This window comes from Tachyglossus aculeatus, chromosome 1 (assembly GCF_015852505.1).
Source record: "Tachyglossus aculeatus isolate mTacAcu1 chromosome 1, mTacAcu1.pri, whole genome shotgun sequence".
NCBI lineage: Eukaryota > Metazoa > Chordata > Mammalia > Monotremata > Tachyglossidae > Tachyglossus > Tachyglossus aculeatus.
In genome coordinates this window covers 5,269,036-5,292,246 of record NC_052066.1, presented here as the reverse complement: position 1 = coordinate 5,292,246, position 23,211 = coordinate 5,269,036, and the positions used below count along the sequence as shown (strand labels likewise).

General features: G+C 47.5%; 1 protein-coding gene across 1 annotated transcript in view; it reads right to left on the bottom strand.

Annotated features, from left to right (window-relative positions):
- The window catches only part of GMPPA (GDP-mannose pyrophosphorylase A), a 44,207-nt gene that overhangs the window by 20,319 nt on the left and 677 nt on the right, over positions 1 to 23,211 (bottom strand). Inside the window, 6 exon segments of the mRNA XM_038743269.1 lie at positions 4,088 to 4,147; positions 7,494 to 7,610; positions 7,612 to 7,681; positions 15,300 to 15,403; positions 19,977 to 20,074; positions 22,086 to 22,178. Coding sequence (XP_038599197.1) covers positions 4,088 to 4,147; positions 7,494 to 7,610; positions 7,612 to 7,681; positions 15,300 to 15,403; positions 19,977 to 20,074; positions 22,086 to 22,125 — 489 coding nt within the window. The 5' untranslated portion in view covers positions 22,126 to 22,178.

Sequence of the window (23,211 nt, the reverse complement as noted above, 5' to 3'; positions counted from 1 at the left end):
TTACTATGTGCAAAGCACTGTTCTAAGTGCTGGGGAGGTTACAAGGTGACCGGGTTGTCCCACATGGGGCTCACAGTCTTAATCCCCATTTTACAGATGAGGGAACTGAGGCCCAGAGAAGTGAAGTGACTTGCCCAAAGTCACGCAGCTGACAAGCGGCGGAGCCGGGATTTGAACCCACGACCTCTGACTCCAAAGCCCATGCTCTTTTCCACTGAGCCACGCTGCTTTTGTTGTCTGTCTCCCCCTTCTAGACTGTGAGCCCATTGTCGGGTAGGGACCGTCTCTAGATGTTGCCGACTTGGACTTCCCAAGCGCTTAGTCCAGTGCTCCGCACACAGTAAGCGCTCAATAAATACGATTGAATGTATGAATGAATACAATTGAATGTATTAATACCATTGAGGAATTGATCGATCGATTAAATCGCCGTACTCCAGCCCGCTGAGCGAAAGCCGAACGGTTTGGGCGGGGCTTGAGGGTGTCTATCCGCCCACCGTGGCTCCGGTTGGGTGAGGGTCTCAAGGGGCCTCTTGGGGCTCAATCTATCAATCAATCAATAAATCATATTTATTGAGCGCTTACTGTGTGCAGAGCACTGTACTAAGCGCTTGGGAAGTCCAAGTTGGCAACATATAGAGCCAGTCCCTACCCAACAGTGGGCTCACAGTCTAAAAGGGGGAGACAGAGAACAAAACCAAACATACTAACAAAATAAAATACATAGAATAGATATGTACAAGTAAATAAATAAATAGAGTAATAAATATGTACAAACATATATACATATATACAGGTATACATATTCATTCATTCATTCAATCGCATTTATTCATCATCATCATCAATCGTATTTATTGAGCGCTTACTATGTGCAGAGCACTGTACTAAGCGCTTGGGAAGCACAAATTGGCAACATATAGAGCCAGTCCCTACCCAACAGTGGGCTCACAGTCTAAAAGGGGGAGACAGAGAACAAAACCAAACAGACTAACAAAATAAATAGGATAGATATGTACAAGTAAAATAAATAAATAAATAGAGTAATAAATCTGTACAAACATATATACATATATACAGGTGCTGTGGGGAAGGGAAGGAGGTAAGATGGGGGGATGGAGAGGGGGACGAGGGGGAGAGGAAGGAAGGGGCTCAGTCTGGGAAGGCCTCCTGGAGGAGGTGAGCTCTCAGTAGGGCCTTGAAGGGAGGAAGAGAGCTAGCTTGGTGGATGGGCAGAGGGATTGGGGGCATTCCAGGCCCGGGGGATGACATGGGCCGGGGGTCGATGGCGGGACAGGCGAGAACGAGGCCTAACGGTGAGGAGATTAGCGACGGAGGAGCGGAGGGTGAGGGCTGGGATGGGGAAGGACAGAAGGGAGGTGAGCGAGGAGGGGGCGACAGGATGGATGGATGGACAGCCTGGAAGCCCAGGGTGAGGAGTTTCTGTCTGATGCGCAGATTGATTGGTAGCCACTGGATTATTGAGCGCTTACTGTGTGCACAGCACTTTACTAAGCGCTTGGGAAGTACAAATCGGCAACATATAGAGATGGTCCCTACCCAACAACAGGCTCACAGTCTAGAAGGGGGAGACAGACGACAAAACGTATTAACAAAATAAAATAAATAGAATAGTAAACATGTCCAAGAGTACGTACATATGTGTACTCACATATATACATATATACATATATATCCCCTGAAGGGTGTCTCAAAGTGGGGGTGGTTACTCCACAGATTCCCGGGAATACGACTCCCAGCAGCGCCCCGGCGTAACGTCCGGGTCCCGTCCATCGTAGCCCAGGGGAAGATGGGCACTGGGCAAACTGGGCCTGATTCTGGGCCAGCGGCAGGCGGTGGCCGGGGTGGACCGAGACGAACTGGGTCTGGGCGGAGAGGGAACTGGGGCAGACTGGGACTGGGATGGAGCGAGCCTGGTTCTGGTTTAGAGGCAGGCGGAGACTGGGGCGGACTGGGCCAGAGGCAGGTGGGGACTGGGGCGGGCCGGGGTGGGTTCAGGGGCAGGTGGGGACAGTCTTTCAGACTGTGAGCCCACCGTTGGGTAGGGACTGTCTCTATATGTTGCCAACTTGGACTTCCCAAGTGCTTAGTACAGTGCTCTGCACACAGTAAGCGCTCAATAAATACGATTGATTGATTGATTGATTGAGGCGAACCAGGCCCGATTTTGGGACAGAAGCAGGTGGGGACTGGGGCAGACTGGGCCGGATTATACGTCGCCAACTCGTACTTCCCAAGCGCTCAGTACAGTGCTCTGCACACAGTAAGCGCTCCATAAATCATCATTATCATCAATCGTATTTATTGAGCGCTTACTATGTGCAGAGCACTGTACTAAGCGCTTGGGAAGTACAAATTGGCAGCATACAGAGACAGTCCGTACCCAACAGTGGGCCCGCAGTCTAAAAATACGATTGATTGACTGACTGGGACAGAAGCGGGCGGGGACTGGGGCAGACTGGGCCGGATTCTGGGACAGAAGCAGGCGTAGACTGGGACGGTCCAGGCCGGATTCATTCATTCATTCAATTCATTCATTCAATCGTATTTACTGAGCGCTTACTGTGTGCAGAGCACTGTACTAAGCGCTTGGGAAGTCCAAGTTGGCCATATATAGAGCCGGTCCCTACCCAACACGGGCTCACAGTCTAGAAGGGGGAGACAGGCAACAAAGCAACACATATTAATAAAATAAATAGAATAAATATGTACAAGTAAAATAAATAGAGTAATAAATCCGTACAGACATATATTCAGGTGCTGTGGGGAGGGGAAGGAGGTAAGGCGGGGGGATGGGGAGGGGGAGAGGAAGGCGGATTCTGAGTCGTCAGCTCCCGCTTATAATAATAATAATGATGATGGCATTTATTAAGCGCTTACTATGTGCAAAGCACTGTTCTAAGCACTGGGGGGAAACAAGGTAATCAGGTTGTCCCACGTGGGGCTCAGTCTTCATCCCCATTTTACAGATGAGGTAACAGACACAGAGAAGACTGTGAGCCCACTGTTGGGTAGGGACCGTCTCTCTATGCTGCCAACTTGTACTTCCCAAGCGCTCAGTACAGTGCTCTGCACACAGTAAGCGCTCAATAAATACGATTGATTGATTGATTGGGACAGAAGCACGCGGGGACTGGGGCCGGATTCTGGGACAGAATCAGGTGTAGACTGGGACAGTCCAGGCCGGATTCCAAGTCGTCAGCTCCCGCTTATAATAATAATAATGATGATGGCATTTATTAAGCGCTTACTATGTACAAAGCACTGTTCTAAGCACTGGGGGGATACAAGGTAATCAGGTTGTCCCACGTGGGGCTCAGTCTTCATCCCCATTTTACAGATGAGGTAACAGACACAGAGAAGCCCACTGTTGGGTCGGGACCGTCTCCATATGTTGCCAACTTGTACTTCCCAAGCGCTTAGTCCAGTGCTCTGCACACAGTAAGCGCTCAACAAATACGATTGATTGATGGATTGAGAAGTTAAGACTTGCCCAAACTCACACAGCTGCCAAGTGGCGGGGTTGGGATTTGAACCCATGACCTCTGGCTCCAAAGCTCGGGCTCTTTCCACTGAGCCACGCCGTTTCTCACGCTGCTTATTTCCGTGGCTCAGTGGAAAGAGCCCGGGCTTTGGAGTCAGAGGTCATGGGTTCAAATCTTGACTCCGCCAATTCATTCATACATTCAATCGTATTTATTGAGCGCTTACTGTGTGCAGAGCACTGGACTAAGCGCTTAGCCAAATTGTCAGCTGTGTGACTTTGGGCAAGTCACTTCTCTGTGCCTCAGTCACCTCATCTGTAAAATGGGGATTGACTGTGAGCCCCCCGTGGGACAACCTGATCACCTTGTAACTTCCCCAGCGCTTAGAACAGTGCTTTGCACATAGTAAGTGCTTAATAAATGCCATCATTATTATTTTTATTTCCGGGGTGGAGAGAACCGGGACGGCTAAACGATCTCTCCGGGTCGGGAGGCTGAGGGGTCGTCTCCTTGGGGCCCGGGGGGTCCAGGACAGGGGGGAAGCGGGCAGGGGCGTAGCGGGGGAAGGAGAGGGGGCTCACCTCATGGGTGTCAGGGTCAGCCGCCATGCAGCCGTAGTTGAGGGACTGAGTCCTGTTGGCCTGAGGAAGGAAACCACAGTGGGAAGTCGAGTGGGAGAAGAAACCGGCTGGCCCGCCCGCCCGCCCGCCCTCCCTCCCGCTTGCCAGCTGCTCCACTGGACTAACTATTCTATTTATTTTATTTTGTTAATATGTTTTGTTCTCTGTCTCCCCCTTCTAGACTGTGAGCCCGCTGTTGGGTGGGGACTGTCTCTAGGTGTTGCCAACTTGGACTTCCCAAGCGCTTAGTACAGTGCTCTGCACACAGTAAGTGTTTAATACGATTGAATGAATGAATGCTCCATCCACCAAGCTAGCTCACTTCCTCCCTTCAAGGCCCTACTGAGAGCTCACCTCCTCCAGGAGGCCTTCCCACACTGAGCCCCTTCCTTCCTCTCCCCCTCGTCCTTCTCCATCCCCCTCATCTTACCTCCTTCCCTTCCCCACAGCACCTGTATATATGTTTGTACATATTTATTACCCTAACTTGTACATATCTATTCTATTTCATTTTGTTAGTATGTTTGGTTTTGTTCTCTGTCTCCCCCTTTTAGACTGTGAGCCCACTGTTGGGTAGGGACTGTCTCTATGTGTTGCCAACTTGTACTTCCCAAGCGCTTAGTACAGTGCTCTGCACACAGTAAGCGCTCAATAAATATGATTGACTGATTGCTGTGCAGCTGGCAATTTGTACTTCCCAAGTGCTTAGTCCAGTGCTCTGCACACAGTAAGCGCTCAATACGATTGAATGAATGAATGAACGCTCCCAAGTGCTCAAACAGTGCTCTGCAGCTGCCAATCTGTACTTCTCAAGCGCTTAGTCCAGTGCTCTGCACACAGTAAGCGCTCAATACGATTGAATGAATGAATAATAATAATAATAATAATCATGGCATTTGTTAAGCGCTTACTACATGCAAAGCACTGTTCTAAGCACTGGGGGGGTTACAATGTGATCAAGTTGTCCCACGTAGGGCTCAGTCTTAATCTGTAACTGAGGCTCAGAGAAGTTAAGTGACTTGCCCAAGGTTACACAGCAGACTTGTGGTGGAGCGGGATTCAAACCCACGACCTCTGACTCCAAAGCCCGGGCTCTTCCCACTGAGCCACGCTGCTTCTCTAGCTCCTCTACTTCCCAAGTGCTTAGTCCAGTGCTCTGCACACAGTAAGCGCTCAATATATATGAGGTGGCCTCATGATTTGTATCAGTTTCACTTTTAGCTGGCTCTCTTCCCCCTTTCAAAGCCCTACTGAGAGCTCACCTCCTCCAGGAAGCCTTCCCAAACTGAGCCCCCCTTTTCCTCTCCTCCTCCCCATCCCCCCGGCCCTACCTCCTTCCCCTCCCCACAGCACCTGTATATATTTTTGTACAGACTTATTACACTATTTTACTTGTCCATATTTACTATTCTATTTATGTTGTTAATGTAATTAATGTAAAGCATCTAGCTTTATTTCTATTTATTCTGATGACTTGACACCTGTCCCCATGTTTTGTTTTGTTGTCCATCTCCCCCTTCTAGACTGAGCCCGTCGTTGGGTAGGGACCGTCTTTAGATGTTGCCAACTTGTACTTCCCAAGCGCTTAGTCCAGTGCTCTGCACACAGTAAACGCTCAATAAATACGATTGATTCTATTTATTCTGATGACTTGACACCTGTCCCCATGTTTTGTTTTGTTGTCCGTCTCCCCCTTCTAGCCTGTGAGCCCGTCGTTGGGTAGGGACCGTCTCTAGATGTTGCCAACTTGTACTTCCCAAGCGCTTAGTCCAGTGCTCTGCACACAGTAAGCGCTCAATGAATACGATTCAATGAATGAATGAATGACTGAAAGAATGAATGAGGGCAGGGATCAGGTCTCCTAACTCTGCCGTCCTCTCCCAAGCGCTCAGTACACAGTAGGCCGTCGACTCCGCGAGGGCAGGGATAGCGTCGACTAACGCTTTCGTCCTCTACCGAGTCTGCTGGACTCTCCCGCGTGCTCAGAACAGTGCTCTGCACGTAGTGTGTACTCTCGTAGTGTGTACAGAGGAGCAGCGTGGCTCAGTGGAAAGAGCCCGGGCTTTGGAGTCAGAGGTCATGGGTTTGAATCCTGGCTCTGCACATGATGATGATGATGATGATGATGGCATTTATTAAGCGCTTACTATGTGCAAAGCACTGTTCTAAGCGCTGGGGGGATACAAGGTGATGAGGTTGTCCCATGTGGGGCTCACAGTCTTCATCCCCATTTTACAGATGAAGTGAAGTGACTTGCCCAAAGTCACACAGCTGACAAGTGGCGGAGCCGGCATTTGAACCCATGACCTCTGACTCCAAAGCCCGGGCTCTTTCCCACTGAGCCACGCTGCTTCACACAGCACATGTCTGCTGTGTGACCCTGGGCAAGTCACTTCAGTTCTCGGAGCCTGTTCCCTCATCTGTAAAATGGGGATGATGACTGTGAGCCCCACGCGGGACAACCTAATCACCTTGTAGTCCCCCAGCGCTTAGAACAGTGCTTTGCACATAGTAAGCGCTTAATAAATGCCATTCTTATTATTATTACTCAAAAATTACCACAGACTGACTGTCTCCTGAAGACTTCACCCGGCTAGCTCGCTTCCTCCCTTCAAGGCCCTACTGGGAGCTCACCTCCTCCAGGAGGCCTTCCCACACTCAGCCCCTTTCGTCCCCCTCTTCATCCCCCTCATCTTACCTCCTTCATCATCATCATCAATCGTATTTATTGAGCGCTTACTATGTGCAGAGCACTGTACTAAGCGCTTGGGAAGTACAAATTGGCAACATATAGAGACAGTCCCTACCCAACAGTGGGCTCACAGTCTAAAAGGGGGAGACAGAGGACAAAACCAAACATACTAACAAAATAAAATAAATAGAATAGATGTACAAATAAATTAAATGAATAAATAGAGTAAAAAAATCTGTACAAACATATATCCATATATACAGGTGCTGTGGGGAAGGGAGGGAGGTAAGATGGGGGGATGGAGAGGGGGACGAGGGGGAGAGGAAGGAAGGGGCTCAGACTGGGAAGGCCTCCTGGAGGAGGTGAGCTCTCAGCAGGGCCTTGAAGGGAGGAAGAGAGCTAGCTTGGCGGAGGGGCAGAGGGATTGGGGGCATTCCAGGCCCGGGGGATGACGTGGGCCGGGGGTCGATGGCGGGACGGGCGAGAGCGAGGTACGGTGAGGAGATCAGCGGTGGAAGAGCGGAGGGTGCGGACTCCCTTCCCCACAGCACCTATATATATGTTTGTACATATAGAGGGGATCAACGGGGCTTGGATGAAGTATCTATATGAGGGGAATGATACCCAAACCTCCCCCGGGGACCACCCCCCCCCGAGTGTCGTCCAAGCAATCACCGTGGTCCCCAGCAGGAGGAAGGGCCGGGGCCGGGCCCGGTGGGCCTCCAACATAGCGGCCAGGGGGAAGTCCGAGCAGACGTCAGCGTTGAGCACGAAGAAGGCCTCGGGCCCCCCCGGCTAGGATCTGGTCCCGAAAATGGTAGAGGCCCCCGCCTGTGCCCAACGGGGCAAACTCCTGCAGATACCTAATAATGACAGCAACAATAACAACGGTACTCAGGGAAGCAGTGTGGCTCGGTGGAAATCAATCAATCGATCGTATTTATTGAGCGCTTACTGGGTGCAGAGCACTGGACTAAGCGCTTGGGAAGTCCAAGTTGGCAACATATAGAGACAGTCCCTACCCAACAGTGGGCTCACGGTCTAAAAGAAGAGACTGTGAAAGAAGACTGGAAAGAAGAGCCACTGCCTGCATCTTGCGTGGGCTCCTCCTCCTCCTCATCATCCTCAATCGTATTTATTGAGCGCTTACTGTGTGCAGAACACTGGACTAAGCGCTTGGGAAGTACAGATTGGCAACATATAGAGACAGTCCCTACCCAACAGTGGGCTCGCGGTCTAAAAGAAGGGACTGTGAAAGAAGACTGGAAAGAAGAGTCACTGCCTGCATCTTGCGTGGGCTCCTCCTCCTCCTCCTCCTCATCAATCGTATTTATTGAGCGCTTACTATGTGCAGAGCACTGGACTACGCGCTTGGGAAGTACAAGTTGGCAACATATAGAGACAGTCCCTACCCAACAGTGGGCTCGCAGTCTAAAGGAAGGGACTGTGAAAGAAGACTGGAAAGAAGAGCCACTGCCTGCATCTTGCGTGGGCTCCTCCTCCTCCTCCTCCTCATCAATCGTATTTATTGAGCACTTACTATGTGCAGAGCACTGTACTAAGCGCTTGGGAAGTATAGATTGGCAACATATAGAGACAGTCCCTACCCAACAGTGGGCTCACAGTCTAAAAGAAGGGACTGTGAAAGAAGACTGGAAAGAAGAGCCACTGCCTGCATCTTGCATGGGCTCCTCCTCCTCCTCCTCATCATCAATCGTATTTATTGAGCGCTTACTATGTGCAGAGCACTGTACTAAGCGCTTGGGAAGTACAGATTGGCAACGTATAGAGACAGTCCCTACCCAACAGTGGGCTCACAGTCTAAAAGTGGGCTCACAGTCTAACAGTCTAACTCTAACTCCTCATCTAACTCCTCATCATCGCTATGTTGCCAATTTGTACTACCCAAGCACTTAGTACAGCGCTCTGCACATAGTAAGCGCTCAATAAATACGATCGATGATGATGATCACAAGGTACTGAGTTTGAGGCCCTTTAGCCCCAAGTTTCCCCGCTGCATTGGAAATGACGGGGCCTCATCTTTTCAGTTGATCCCACGCGGATCTGCTCTATAATCCGGACCTCCTTACTTTCCTCAGATCTGTTATTCCTTCCTTCGAAGGGGAGGTGACCACTCCATCCGTTACTCCTTGTGAGTTTAGAACAGTGCTTCAGCGCTTAGAACAGTGCTTCGCACGTAGTAAGCGCTTAACAAATGCCATCGTTATTATTATTATTATTGTGAGTGTATGCCTGTGTTGTACGAATTGTATGAACACTACAATTCCTTCATTCCTTGTAACAATAATGATAAGAATTGTAGTGTTTAAGTGCTAACTCTGTCAGGCACTGCAATTCACCTGTCTATTATTTGTTTCGTTTTGTTTAGAACAGTGCTTCAGCGCTTAGAACAGTGCTTTGCACGTAGTAAGCGCTTAATAAATGCCATCGTTATTATTATTATTATTGTTGTGAGTGTATGCCTGTGTTGTACGAATTGTATGAACACTACAATTCCTTCATTCCTTGTAACAATAATGATAAGTTAAGTGCTAACTCTGTCAGGCACTGCAATTCACCTGTCTATTATTTGTTTTGTTTTGTTGCTTAGAACAGTGCTTCAGCGCTTAGAACAGTGCTTTGCACGTAGTAAGCGCTTAACAAATGCCATCGTTATTATTATTATTACTGTGAGTGTATGCCTGTGTTGTACGGATTGTATGAACACTACAATTCCTTCATTCCTTGTAACAATAATGATAAGAATTGTAGTGTTTAAGTGCTAACTCTGTCAGGCACTGCAATTCACCTGTCTATTATCTGTTTCGCTTTGTTTAGAACAGTGCTTCAGCGCTTAGAACAGTGCTTTGCATGTACTAAGCGCTTAACAAATGCCATCGTTATTATTATTATTACTGTGAGTGTATGCCTGTGTTGTACGGATTGTATGAACACTAAAATTCCTTCATTCCTTGTAACAATAATGATAAGAATTGTAGTGTTTAAGTGCTAACTCTGTCAGGCAGTGCAATTCACCTATTATTTGTTTCGTTTTGTTTAGAACAGTGCTTCAGCGCTTAGAACAGTGCTTTGCACATAGTAAGCGCTTAACAAATGCCATCGTTATTATTATTATTACTGTGAGTGTATGCCTGTGTTGTACGGATTGTATGAACACTAAAATTCCTTCATTCCTTGTAACAATAATGATAAGAATTGTAGTGTTTAAGTGCTAACTCTGTCAGGCACTGCAATTCACCTGTCTATTATTTGTTTCGTTTTGTTTAGAACAGTGCTTCAGCGCTTAAAACAGTGCTTTGCACGTAGTAAGCGCTTAACAAATGCCATCGTTATTATTATTATTACTGTGAGTGTATGCCTGTGTTGTACGGATTGTATGAACACTAAAATTCCTTCATTTCTTGTAACAATAATGATAAGAATTGTAGTGTTTAAGTGCTAACTCTGTGTCAGGCACTGTAATTCACCAGTCGTTTTGTTGTCTGTCTCCCCCTTCTAGGCTGTGAGCCCATCGTTGGGTAGGGACCGTCTCTGCATATTGCCGATGTGTACTTCCCAAGCGCTTAGTACAGTGCTCTGCACACAGTAAGCGCTCAATAAATATGATTGAACCAACGAAAGAGCAGGGGCTTTGGAGCCAGGGGTCATGGGTTCAAATCCCGGCTCCGCCAACTGTCAGCTGGGTGACTTTGGGCAAGCCACTTCATTCAATCGCTTAGTACAGTGCTCTGCACATAGTAAGCGCTCAATAAATACGATTGATTCAATCGTATTTATTGAGCGCTGGACTAAGCGCTTGGGAAGTCCAAGTGGGCAACATCTAGAGACGGTCCCTACCCAACAGCGGGCTCACAGGCTAGAAGGGGGAGACAGACAACAACAAAACAAAACATATTAACAAAATAAAATCAATAGAATAAACATGTACAAATAAAATAGAGTAATAAAGACGTACAAACATATATACAGGTGCTATGGGGAAGGGAAGGAGGTAAGGCGGGGAGGATGGGGAGGGGGAGGAGGGGGAGAGGAAGGAGGGGGCTCAGTCTCACTTCACTTCTCTGTGCCTCAGTTCCCTCATCTGTAAAATGGGGATTAAAACTGTGAGCCCCCCCGTGGGACAACCTGATCACCTTGTAACCTCCCCAGTGCTTAGAACAGGGCTTTGCACATAGTAAGCGCTTAACAAATACCATCAATATTATTATTACTTGTTGAATGCTTTTTCATCATTCAATTGTATTTTTTGAGCGCTTACGGTATGCAGAGCACTGGACTAAGTGCTTGGGAAGCACAAGCTGGCAACATAGAGAGACGGCCCCTACCCAACAGTGGGCTCACAGTCTAGAAGGGGGAGACAGACAACAAAACAAAACTTATTAACAAAATAAAATAAATAGAATAGATATGTACAAATAAAATAGAGTAATAAATACATACAAACATATATACAGGTGCTGTGGGGAGACAGATAACAAAACAAAACATATTAACAAAATACAATAAATAGAATAAATATGTACAAATAAAATAAATAGAGTAATAAATACATACAAACATATATACAGGTGCTGTGGGGAGGGGAAGGAGGTAAGGCGGGGGGGATGGAGAGGGGGGCAGGCACTGTACTAAGCGCTGGGGTGGATACAAGGTAACCGGGTTGGACCCAGTCCCTGTCCCATGAGGGGCTCACAGTCTTCATCCCCCGCATCTTACTTCCTTCCCTTCCCCACAGCACCTGTATATATGTATATGTGTTTGTACATATTTATTATTCTATTTCTTTATTTTACTTGTACCTATCTATTCTATTTATTTTATTTTGTTAGTATGGTTGGTTTTGTTCTCTGTCTCCCCCTTCTAGACTGTGAGCCCACCGTTGGGTAGGGACCGTCTCTATACGTTGCCAACTTGGACTTCCCAAGCGCTTTGTCCAGTGCTCTGCACACAGTAAGCGCTCCATAAATACGACTGATGGATTGACTGATTTTACGGGCGAGGGAACCGAGGCCCAGGGATGTGAAGTGACCTGCCCCAGGTCACACAGCAGACAAGTGGTGGAGCCGGGATTCGAACCCAAGGCCTTCGGACTCTCAGGCCCGGGCTCCACCCACTAAGCCCCGCGTCCCAGGTGTGCCCGGCGAGCCCGTTGCCTGCCGGCCTCTCTCCCTCCACTTGTCCGCTGTGTGACCTCGGGCAAGTCACTTCACTTCTCTGGGCCTCCGTTCCCTCATCTGCAAAATGGGATTGAGACTGTGAGCCCCGGGTGGAACAGGGACTGCATCCAATGTGATTTGCTTGTATCCACCCCAGTGCTTAGTACAGTGCCTGGCAACATAGTAATCGCTTAACAAATACTACAATTATTACTATTATTCATTCACTCATGCAATCATATTTACTGAGCGCTTACTGTGTGCAGAGCACTGGACTAAGCGCTTAGGAAGTACAAGTCGGCAACATATGATCAGGTTGTCCCACGCGGGGCTCACAGTCTTCATCCCCATTTTCCAGATGAGGTCACTGAGGCTCAGAGAATAATAATAATGATGGCATTTGTTAAGCACTTACTATGTGCAGAGCACTGTTCTGAGCGCTGGGGGGAATACAAGGTGATCAGGTTGTCCCACGGGGGGCTCACAGTCTTCATCCCCATTTTCCAGATGAGGTCACTGAGGCTCAGAGAATAATAATAATGATGGCATTTGTTAAGCACTTACTATGTGCAGAGCACTGTTCTGAGCGCTGGGGGGAACACAAGGTGATCAGGTTGTCCCACGGGGGGCTCACAGTCTTCACCCCCATTTTCCAGATGAGGTCACTGAGGGTCGGAGAAGTGCAGTGACTTGCCCAAGGTCACACAGCAGACATGTGGCAGAGCCGGAATTCGAACCCATGACCTCTGACTCCAAAGCCCGGGCTACTCTATTTATTTATTTGACTTGTACATATCTATTCTATTTATTTTATTTTGTTAGTCTGTTTGGTTTTGTTCTCTGTCTCCCCCTTTTAGACTGTGAGCCCACTGTTGGGTAGGGACTGTCTCTAGATGTTGCCAACTTGGACTTCCCAAGCGCTTAGTCCAGTGCTCTGCACACAGTAAGCGCTAAATAAATATGATTGATTGATTGATTTCCACTGAGCCACGCTGCTTCTCCGTCCCTGCTGGACTCCAGAGGTTCCTTTGTTTTTAATGGTATCTGTTAAGCACTTACTCTGTGCCAGCCACTGTACTAAGTGCCTGGGGAGATACAAGCGAGTCAGGTTGGACACAGTCCCTGTATTTAATCATATTTAATCGTATTTACTGAGCGCTTACTATGTGCAGAGCACTGTACTAAGCGCTTGTCCCACATGGGGCTCACAGTCTTAATCCCCATTTCACAGACGAGGTAATAACGACCTCCTCCTCTCGTCATCATCATCATCGATCGTATTTATTGAGCGCTTACTGTGTGCAGAGCACTGTACTAAGCGCTTGGGAAGTACAAGTTGGCAACATACAGAGACAGTCCCTACCCACCAGTGGGCTCACAGTCTAAAAGGGGGAGACAGAGAACAAAACCAAACATACTAACAAAATAAAATAAATAGAATAGATATGTACAAGTAAAATAAATAGATAAATAGAGTAATAAATATGTACAAACATATATACATATATATCTCCTTCCTCTCCCCCTCCCCATCCCCCCGACCTTACCTCCTTCCCCTCCCCACAGCACCTGTATGCATGTATCTATGTTTGTATGGATTTATTACTCTATTTATTGATTGATTTTATTTGTACATATTTATTCTCTTTATTTTATTTTGTTAATATGTTTTGTTTTGTGCTCTGTCTCCCCCTTCTAGACTGTGAGCCCACTGTTGGGTGGGGACCGTCTCTATATGTTGCCAACTTGGACTTCCCAAGCGCTTAGTCCAGTGCTCTGCACACAGCAAGCGCTCAATAAATACGATTGAATGAATGAATGAATGAACGACAATAACAACATTATTATTAACAATAATGGCATTGGTTAAGCGCTTCTTCTAGACTGTGAGTCCACTGTTGGGTAGGGACTGTCTCTAGATGTTGCCAACTTGTACTTCCCAAGCGCTTAGTACAGTGCTCTGCACACAGTAAGTGCTCAATAGATACGATTGATTGATTGATTGATTACTATGTGCCGAGCACCGTTCTAAGCGCTGGGGGAGATAATAATAATAATAATGATGGCATTTATTAAGCGCTTACTATGTGCCAAGCATTGTTCTAAGCACTGGGGAGGTTACAAGGCGATCAGGTTGTCATCATCATCAACATCATCAATTGTATTTATTGAGCGCGTACTGTGTGCAGAGCACTGTACTAAGCGCTTGGGAAGTACAAATTGGCAACATATCATCATCATCAATCGTATTTATTGAGCGCGTACTGTGTGCAGAGCACTGTACTAAGCCCTTGGGAAGTACAAATTGGCAACATACAGAGACAGTCCCTACCCAACAGTGGGCTCACAGTCTAAAAGGGGGAGACAGAGAACAAAACCAAACATACTAACAAAATAAAATAAATAGAATGGATATGTACAAACAAAATAAATAGAGTAATAAATATGTACAAACATATATACATATATACAGGTATATATAGAGAGGTTGTCCCACGTGGGGCTCAGGGTCTTCATCCCCAGACTGAGCCCCTTCTCCCAGACTGAGCCCCTTCTTTCCTCTCCCCCTCGTCCCCCTCTCCATCCCCCCGTCTTACCTCCTTCCCTTCCCCACAGCACCTGTATATATGTATATATGGTTGTACATATTTATTACTCTATTTATTTATTTATTTATTTATTTTACTTGTACATTTCTATCCTACTTATTTTATTTTGTTGGTATGTTTGGTTCTGTTCTCTGTCTCCCCCTTTTAGACTGTGAGCCCACTGTTGGGTAGGGACTGTCTCTATGTGATGCCAATTTGTACTTCCCAAGCGCTTAGTACAGTGCTCTGCACATAGTAAGCGCTCAATAAATACGATTGATTGATTGATTGATCCCCATTTTCCAGATGAGGGAACTGAGGCCCAGAGAAGCGAAGTGACTTGCCCAAAGTCCCACAGCTGACAATTGGCAGAGCCGGGATTTGAATCCATCATCATCATCAATCGTATTTATTGAGCGCTTACTATGTGCAGAGCACTGTACTAAGCGCTTGGGAAGTACAAGTTGGCAACATACAGAGAGGTTGTCCCACGCGGGGCTCAGGGTCTTCATCCCCATTTTCCAGATGAGGGAACTGAGGGCCAGAGAAGCGAAGTGACTTGCCCGAAGTCCCACAGCTGACAATCGGCAGAGCCGGGATTTGAACCCGTGACCTCTGACTCCAAAGCCCGGGCTCTTTCCACTGAGCCACGGATGCGAGGTAAGGGCCGGGGATGCCGAGGCCCTCTCCCTCCCTCCTCCCCCTCCGCCACTCACCGGATGGGAATGTCGAACTCCCTCTGGGCACTGCCCACGAAGCGACTGAGAGCCTCATCCGGCTGGTAGAATCCAATAAGCAGGATCTCCTGCAATCCTGCTACCTGGGGGGTGGGCGGAAAAACACGGAAGGCATGTCCAAGCGCTTAGTCCAGTGCTCTGCACACAGTAGGCGCTCAATAAATACGATTGACGATTGAGGATGGGATGGACCACCAGGTGGGGTCCAGACCAGACCCCTGGGGAAGCAAGATAATAATAATAATAATAATAATGCCATTTATTACACGCTTACTACGTTCATTCATTCATTCAATCGTATTGATTGAGCGCTTACTGTGTGCAGAGCACTGTAGTAAGCGCTTGGGAAGTCCAAGTTGGCAACATCTAGAGACGGTCCCTACCCAACAGCGGGCTCACAGTCTAGAAGGGGGAGATGGACGACAAAACAAAACATAATAAACCAAATAAAATAAATACGTACTAGTAAAATAGAGTAATAAATATATATATATGTACATCAGAACAAGTAAACAGGCATTAATGTAAATAAATAGAATTATAGATAAATATATATGTATATACACAAGTGCTGTGAGGCGGGGAGGTGGGGTAGAGCAAAGAGGGTGAGTCGGGGGGAGGAAGATTGATACATGGAGGAGGGAAGAAGGGAGGGGGTTGACATGAGAAGCAGCGGGGCTCAGTGGAAAAACCTCGGGCTTTGGAGTCAGAGGTAATGGGTTCGAATCCCGGCCCCGCCACACGTCTGCTGCGTGACCTTGGGCAAGTCGCTTCACTTCTCTGGGCCTCAGTGACCTCATCTGTAAAATGGGGGTGATGACTGTGAGCCCCCCGTGGGACAACCTGATCACCTTGCATCCCCTCCCAGCGCTTAGAACAGTGCTTTGCACATAGTAAGCGCTTAATAAATGCCATTATTATTATTACTATTACTAAGATGGACTACCATATCCCTGGTGCTTGCTAACTATAATAATAATAATAATATTAGTCTAAAAGGGGGAGACAGAGAACAAAACCAAACATACTAACAAAATAAAATAAATAGAATAGATATGTACAAGTAAAATAAATAAACACATACATATATATATATATATATACATATATATACACACACATATATATATGTAATGATAGCATTTATTAAGCGCTTTCTATGTGCAAAGCACTGTTCTAAGTGCTGGAGAGGTTACAAGGTGATCAGATTGTCCCACGGGGGGCTCACAGTCTTAATCCCCATTTTACAGATGAGGGAACTGAGGCCCAGAGAAGTGAAGTGACTTGCCCAAAGTCACACAGCTGACAGTTGGCGGAGCCGGGATTTGAACCGCTGACCTCTGACTCCAAAGCCCGGGCTCTTTCCACTGAGCCACGCTGCTTCCCCGATAGTATATATCATCATCATCATAATAATAGTGATTCTGGTACTTAAGTGCTTACTCTGTGCCAAGCACTGGGGTGGAGACAAGTGAATTGGGTTGGACACAGTCCCTGTCCAACGTGGGGCTCACAAGTTTAAGCAGGATTTAACCCCCCCATTTTGCCAATGGGGTAACGGAGAAGTGAAGTGACTTGGCCAAGGTCACACAGCAGACACGGGATTAGCACCCAGGTCCTCTGATTCCCGGGCCCGGGCTCTTTCCACTAGGCCGTGCTGCTACAGCGCCCGTCCCGCCGTCGACCCCCCAGCCCACGTCCTACCCCTGGCCCGGGACGCCCTCCCTCCGCACATCCGCCAAGCTAGCTCTCTTCCTCCCTTCATCATCAATCGTATTTATTGAGCGCTTACTGTGTGCAGAGCACTGTACTAAGCGCTTGGGAAGTACAAGTTGGCAACATATAGAGACAGTCCCTACCCAACAGTGGGCTCACAGTCTAAAAGTGCTCAAAGCCCTATTGAGAGCTCACCTCCTCCGGGAGGCCTTCCCACACTCAGCCCCCTTTTCCTCAGCTCCCCGACTCACCCTCTTTGCTCTATCCCACCTCCCCGCCTCACAGCACTTGTGTATATATGCATATATATCTATAATTCTATTTATTTACATTAATGCGTTTACTTGTTTTGATGTACATATATATACAAACATATATACACATACATATGCATACATACATATATATGCACACACATATATATGCATACATACATATACAACATACATATATATGCACACACATATATATGCATACATACATATCATCATCAATCGTATTTATTGAGCGCTTACTATGTGCACAGCACTGTATTAAGCGCTTGGGAAGTACAAATTGGCAACATATAGAGACAGTCCCTACCCAACAGTGGGCTCACAGTCTAAAAGGGGGAGACAGAGAATAAAACCAAACATACTAACAAAATAAAATAAATAGAATAGATATGTACAAGTAAAATAAACACATACATATATATATATATATACATACACACATATATATACACACACATATATATACACATACATATATGTAATGATAGCATTTATTAAGCGCTTACTATGTGCAAAGCACCGTTCTAAGCGCTGGAGAGGTTACAAAGTGATCAGGTTGTCCCACGGTGGGCTCACAGTCTTCATCCCCATTTTACAGATGAGGGAACTGAGGCCCAGAGAAGTGAAGTGACTTGCCCAAAGTCACACAGCTGACAGTTGGTGGAGCTGGGATTTGAACAGCTGACCTCTGACTCCAAAGCCCGGGCTCTTTCCACTGAGCCACGCTGCTTCCCCGATAGTATATATGCACATACCTATATATGCATACATACATACATATATATATATATATATATATATATATATATATATATATATATATATATATATATATATATATATATATATATATATATATATATATATTTCTAGACTGTGAGCCCGTTGTTGGGTAGGGACCATTTCTCTATGTTGCCAACTTGTACTTCCCAAGCACTTAGTATAGTGCTCTGCACACAGTAAGCGCTCAATAAATACAATTGAATGAAGAGAAGCAGCGTGGCTCTGTGGAAAGAGCCTGGGCTTAGGAGTCAGAGGTCAAGGGTTCAAATCCCAGCTCCGCCAACTGTCGGCTGTGTGACTTTGGGCAAATCACTCCTCTGGGTCTCAGTGACCTCATCTGTAAAATGGGGATGAAGACTGTGAGCCCCCCACGGGACAACCTGATCACCTTGTAACCTCCCCAGCACATATAACAGTGCTTTGCACATAGTAAGCGCTTAATAAATGTCATCATTATTAATGAATAAATATACATATATATATATATATATATATAATTCTATATTTATATTGATGCTATCGATGGCTGTTTACTTGTTTTGGTGTCTGTCTTTCCCCTTCTACACTGAGCGCCCGTTGTTGGGTAGGGACCGTCTCTATATGTTGCCAACTTGTACTTCCCAAGCACTTAGTACAGTGCTCTGCACACAGTAAGCGCTCAATAAATACAACTGAATGAAGAGAAGCAGCGTGGCTCTGTGGAAAGAGCCCGGGCTTAGGAGTCAGAGGTCAAGGGTTCAAATCCCGGCTCCGCCAATTGAAAGCTGTGTGACTTTGGGCAAGTCACTTCACTTCTCTGGGCCTCAGTGACCTCATCTGTAAAATGGGGATGAAGACTGTGAGCACCCCCCGTGGGACAACCTAATCACCTTGTAACCTCCCCAGCACATAGAACAGTGCTTTGCACATAGTAAGCACTTAATAAATGTCATTATTATTATTATTATTAATGAATATATATATATATACACACACATATATAATTCTATTTATTTATACTGATGCTATCGGTGGCTGTTTACTTGTTTTGGTGTCTGTCTCCCCGCTTCTAGACTGTGAGCCCGTTGTGGGCAGGGACTGTCTCTCTCTGTTGCTGAATTGTACTTTCCAAGTGCTTAGCACACTGCTCTGCACACAGTGAGTGCTCAATAAATACGATTGAATGAACGAATGGATGGCACAGTGAGCCCTTAAATACCACTAAAGAAAAAAAAAATAGGAATGGAGGCAGCTGGGGGACAGAGGGAGGGTTTTTTTTTTAATGGCATTTGTTAAGCGCTTACTATGTGCAGAGCACTGCTCTAAGAGCTGGTGGGGGGGTTACAAGGTGATCAAGTTGCCCCACGTGGGGCTCACAGTCTTAATCCCCATTTTACAGATGAGGTAACTGAGGCTCAGGGAAGTTAAGTGACTTGCCCAAGGTCACACAGCAGACGGGTGGTGGAGTGGGGATTTGAACCCAGGACCTCTGACTCCAAAGCCCGGGCTCTTTCCACTGAGCCACGCTGCTCCTCACTGAGGGTGAGGCAATGAGATGGGCGTTGGTGGCGTCGGTCGGACGCGGGCAAGAAGCCGGTTGTGTTCCCTTCCCCACCCCCAGAGCTGTGCCCAGCTCCTGGGAGAGACCGCAGTGCTTGGCACAGAGTAAGCGCTTAATAAATAACATATTATTGTAATTATTCTTAAAAAGCTGGGCCTCTACCCATCCTCCAGCTTGACACCTCCTCGCTGTGCCCACAGAGGAACCGCCCCTTTCTCCGGTCGGCCAGAGGGGAAGTCAGGACCCCCAGGCTTGTGTCCCCAAGGGTGCCCGGGCGGGCCCCGCCTCGATCCGTGCCTCAGTTTCCCTTTCTGTCCCCAGGGAGCGGGCAGAGGGCGTTACCTGAGCACAGGCCTCGATGTGGTGCTGGATCATGGGGACTCCGGCCACCGGGAACAGAGGCTTCGGCACTTCGAAGGAGAGAGGTCGGAATCGCGTCCCTGGAGGGATGGGAAGGGGGGACAAAGCTGCGGGGTTGGAGGTGCGGGGGGTTCCGGGGGTCGTGTTGGGGGGAGAGGGACGGTGGGATGGGGTTCGCGGGCCCCTGGGGCGACTCATCCAACCAAATGCTTCAAACAGAAACTCGTCCCCGTTGGCTTTAAGCGGCTAGCTCTCTTCCTCCCTTCAAGGCCCTACTGAGAGCTCACCTCCTCCAGGAGGCCTTCCCAGACTGAGCCCCTTCCTTCCTCTCCCCCTCGTCCCCCTCTCCATCCCCCCCCATCTTACCTCCTTCCCTTCCCCACAGCACCTGTATACATGTATATATGTCTGTACATATTTATTACTCTATTTTACTTGTACATATCTATTCTATTTATTTTATTTTGTTAGTATGTTTGGTTTTGTTCTCTGTCTCCCCCTTTTAGACTGTGAGCCCACTGCTGGGTAGGGACTGTCTCTATGTGTTGCCAATTTGGACTTCCCAAGCGCCTAGTACAGTGCTCTGCAAATAGTAAGCGCTCAATAAATACGATTGATGATGATGATGAAGACAGAGAGGCAGCGTGGCTCAGTGGCAAGAGCCTGGGCTTTGGAGTCGGAGGTCGTGGGTTCTAATCCCGGCTCCGCCAACTGTCCGCTGGGTGACTTTGGGCAAGTCACTTCTCGGTGCCTCAGTTCCCTCGTCTGTAAAATGGGGATGAGGACTGTGAGCCCCCCGTGGGATGACCTGATCACCTTGTAACCTCCCCAGCGCTTACAGCGGTGCTTCGCACATAGTAAGTGCTTAACAAATACCATCATCATCATTATTATTATTATTATCAGCCCTCCGCTGGATGCTCTCCTCCTCCAACCGAGCCGGCATGCTCTGCTCCTCTCATGCCAACCTCCTCCCTGCCCTCCATCTCGCCTCTCTCGCCGCCAACCTCTCGCCCGCGTCCTGCCTCTGGCCCAGCCCTCCCTCCCTCCTCAAATCCCACAGACAATGACTCTCCCCCTCTTCTAAGCCTTATTCAGCGCTTAGAACAGTGCTTTGCACATAGTAAGCGCTTAATACCATCATTATTATTGAAAACCCACCTCCTCCAAGAGGCCTTCCCCGACTGCGCCCTCCTTTCTTCTCCCCCTCCCTTCTGCGTCGCCCTCTCCCTTTCTTCATCCCTCCCTCAGCCCCGCACCACTTACGTCCGCATCCGTCAGTTATTTATTTCTATTCGTGTCCGTTCCCCACTTTAGACCGTGAGCTCATTGTGGGCAGGGAATGTGTCTGCTTACTGTTATTCTGTGCTCTCCCGAGGGCTTCGTGCAGTGCTGCACACACGGTAAGCGCTCAGTAAGTACGAATGTAGAGCATTTCTATAGAAATGTTCAGGGCACTTCCCCACTTCCTCAAAAATCTCTTGTGGTTGCCCATCCACCTCCGTATCAAGCAAAAACTCATCACCGTCGGCTTCAAGGCTGTCCATCACCTCTCCCCCTCCTACCTCACCTCCTTTCTCTCATTCTCCATCGCAGCCCGCACCCTCTGCTCCTCCGCCGCTAATCTCCTCACCGTTAGTCCTCGTTCTCACCCGTCCCACCATCGACCCCCAGCCCCCGTCCTCCCCCGGGCCCGGAATGCCCCCAATCCCTCTGCCCATCCGCCAAACTAGCTCTCTTCCTCCCTTCAAAGCCCTACTGAAAGCTCACCTCCTCCAGGAGGCCTTCCCACACTGAACCCCCCTTTTCTTCTGCTCCTCCTCCCCATCATCCCGACTCCCTCTTTGCTCTCCCCGCCAGGTATTTATCTATAATTCTATTTATTTCTATTGATGCCCACTTACTTGTATCGATGCCCATCTCCCCCGCCTCTAGACCGTGAGCCCGCTGCAGGCAGGGATTGTCTCTCTTTATTGCTGTCTCAGTCCAGTGCTCTGAGCGCAGTAAGCGCTCAATAAATACGTCTGAATGACTCCTGGGCAGGGAGGGGACGAGGGGCTTGGGGGACAAAGGAGTCCGGGGAGTCCTCACCTTTCTGGGGTCCCCCGATGAGGATCACGGCTTTCAGCATCGTCACCGTCTGAGCCCCGGGAATCAGGCACAGTCAGATCCTGGACCCCGACCCCAAGAAAATCAATCAATCAATCAATCCTATCAATTGTACTTCCCAAGCGCTTAGTACAGCGCTCTGCACGCAGTAAGCGCTCAATAAATACGATTGATGATGATTTATTGAGCGCTTACTGTGTGCAGAGCACTGCACTAAGCGCCTGGGAAGTACAAGTCGGCAACACATAGAGCCGGTCCCTACCCAACAGCGGGCTCACAGTCTAGAAGGGGGAGACAGACAACAAAACCAAACATACTAATAAAATAAAATAAATAGAATAGATATGTACAAGATAAATAAATCATCATCATCATCAATCATATTTATTGAGCGCTTACTGTGTGCAGAGCACTGTACTAAGCGCTTGGGAAGTACAAGTCGGCAACACATAGAGACGGTCCCTACCCAACAGCGGGCTCACAGTCTAGAAGGGGGAGACAGACAACAAAACCAAACATACTAACAAAATAAAATAAATAGAATAGATATGTACAAGATAAATAAATCATCATCATCATCATCATCATCAATCGCATTTATTGAGCGCTTACTGTGTGCAGAGCACTGGACTAAGCGCTTGGGAAGTACAAATTGGCAACATATAGAGACAGTCCCTACCCAACAGCTGGCTCACAGTCTAGAAGGGGGAGACAGACAACAAAACCAAACATACTAACAAAATAAAATAAATAGAATGGATATGTACAAGATAAATAAATCAGCATCATCATCAATCGCATTTATTGAGCGCTTACTGTGTGCAGAGCACTGTACTAAGCGCTTGGGAAGTACAAATTGGCAACATATAGAGACAGTCCCTACCCAACAGTGGGCTCACAGTCTAGAAGGGGGAGACAGACAACAAAACCAAACATACTAACAAAATAAAATAAATAGAATAGATATGTACAAGATAAATAAATCATCATCATCATCACCATCAATCGTATTTATTGAGCGCTTACTGTGTGCAGAGCACTGGACTAAGCGCTTAGGAAGTACAAATTGGCAACATATAGAGACAGTCCTTACCCAACAGCGGGCTCA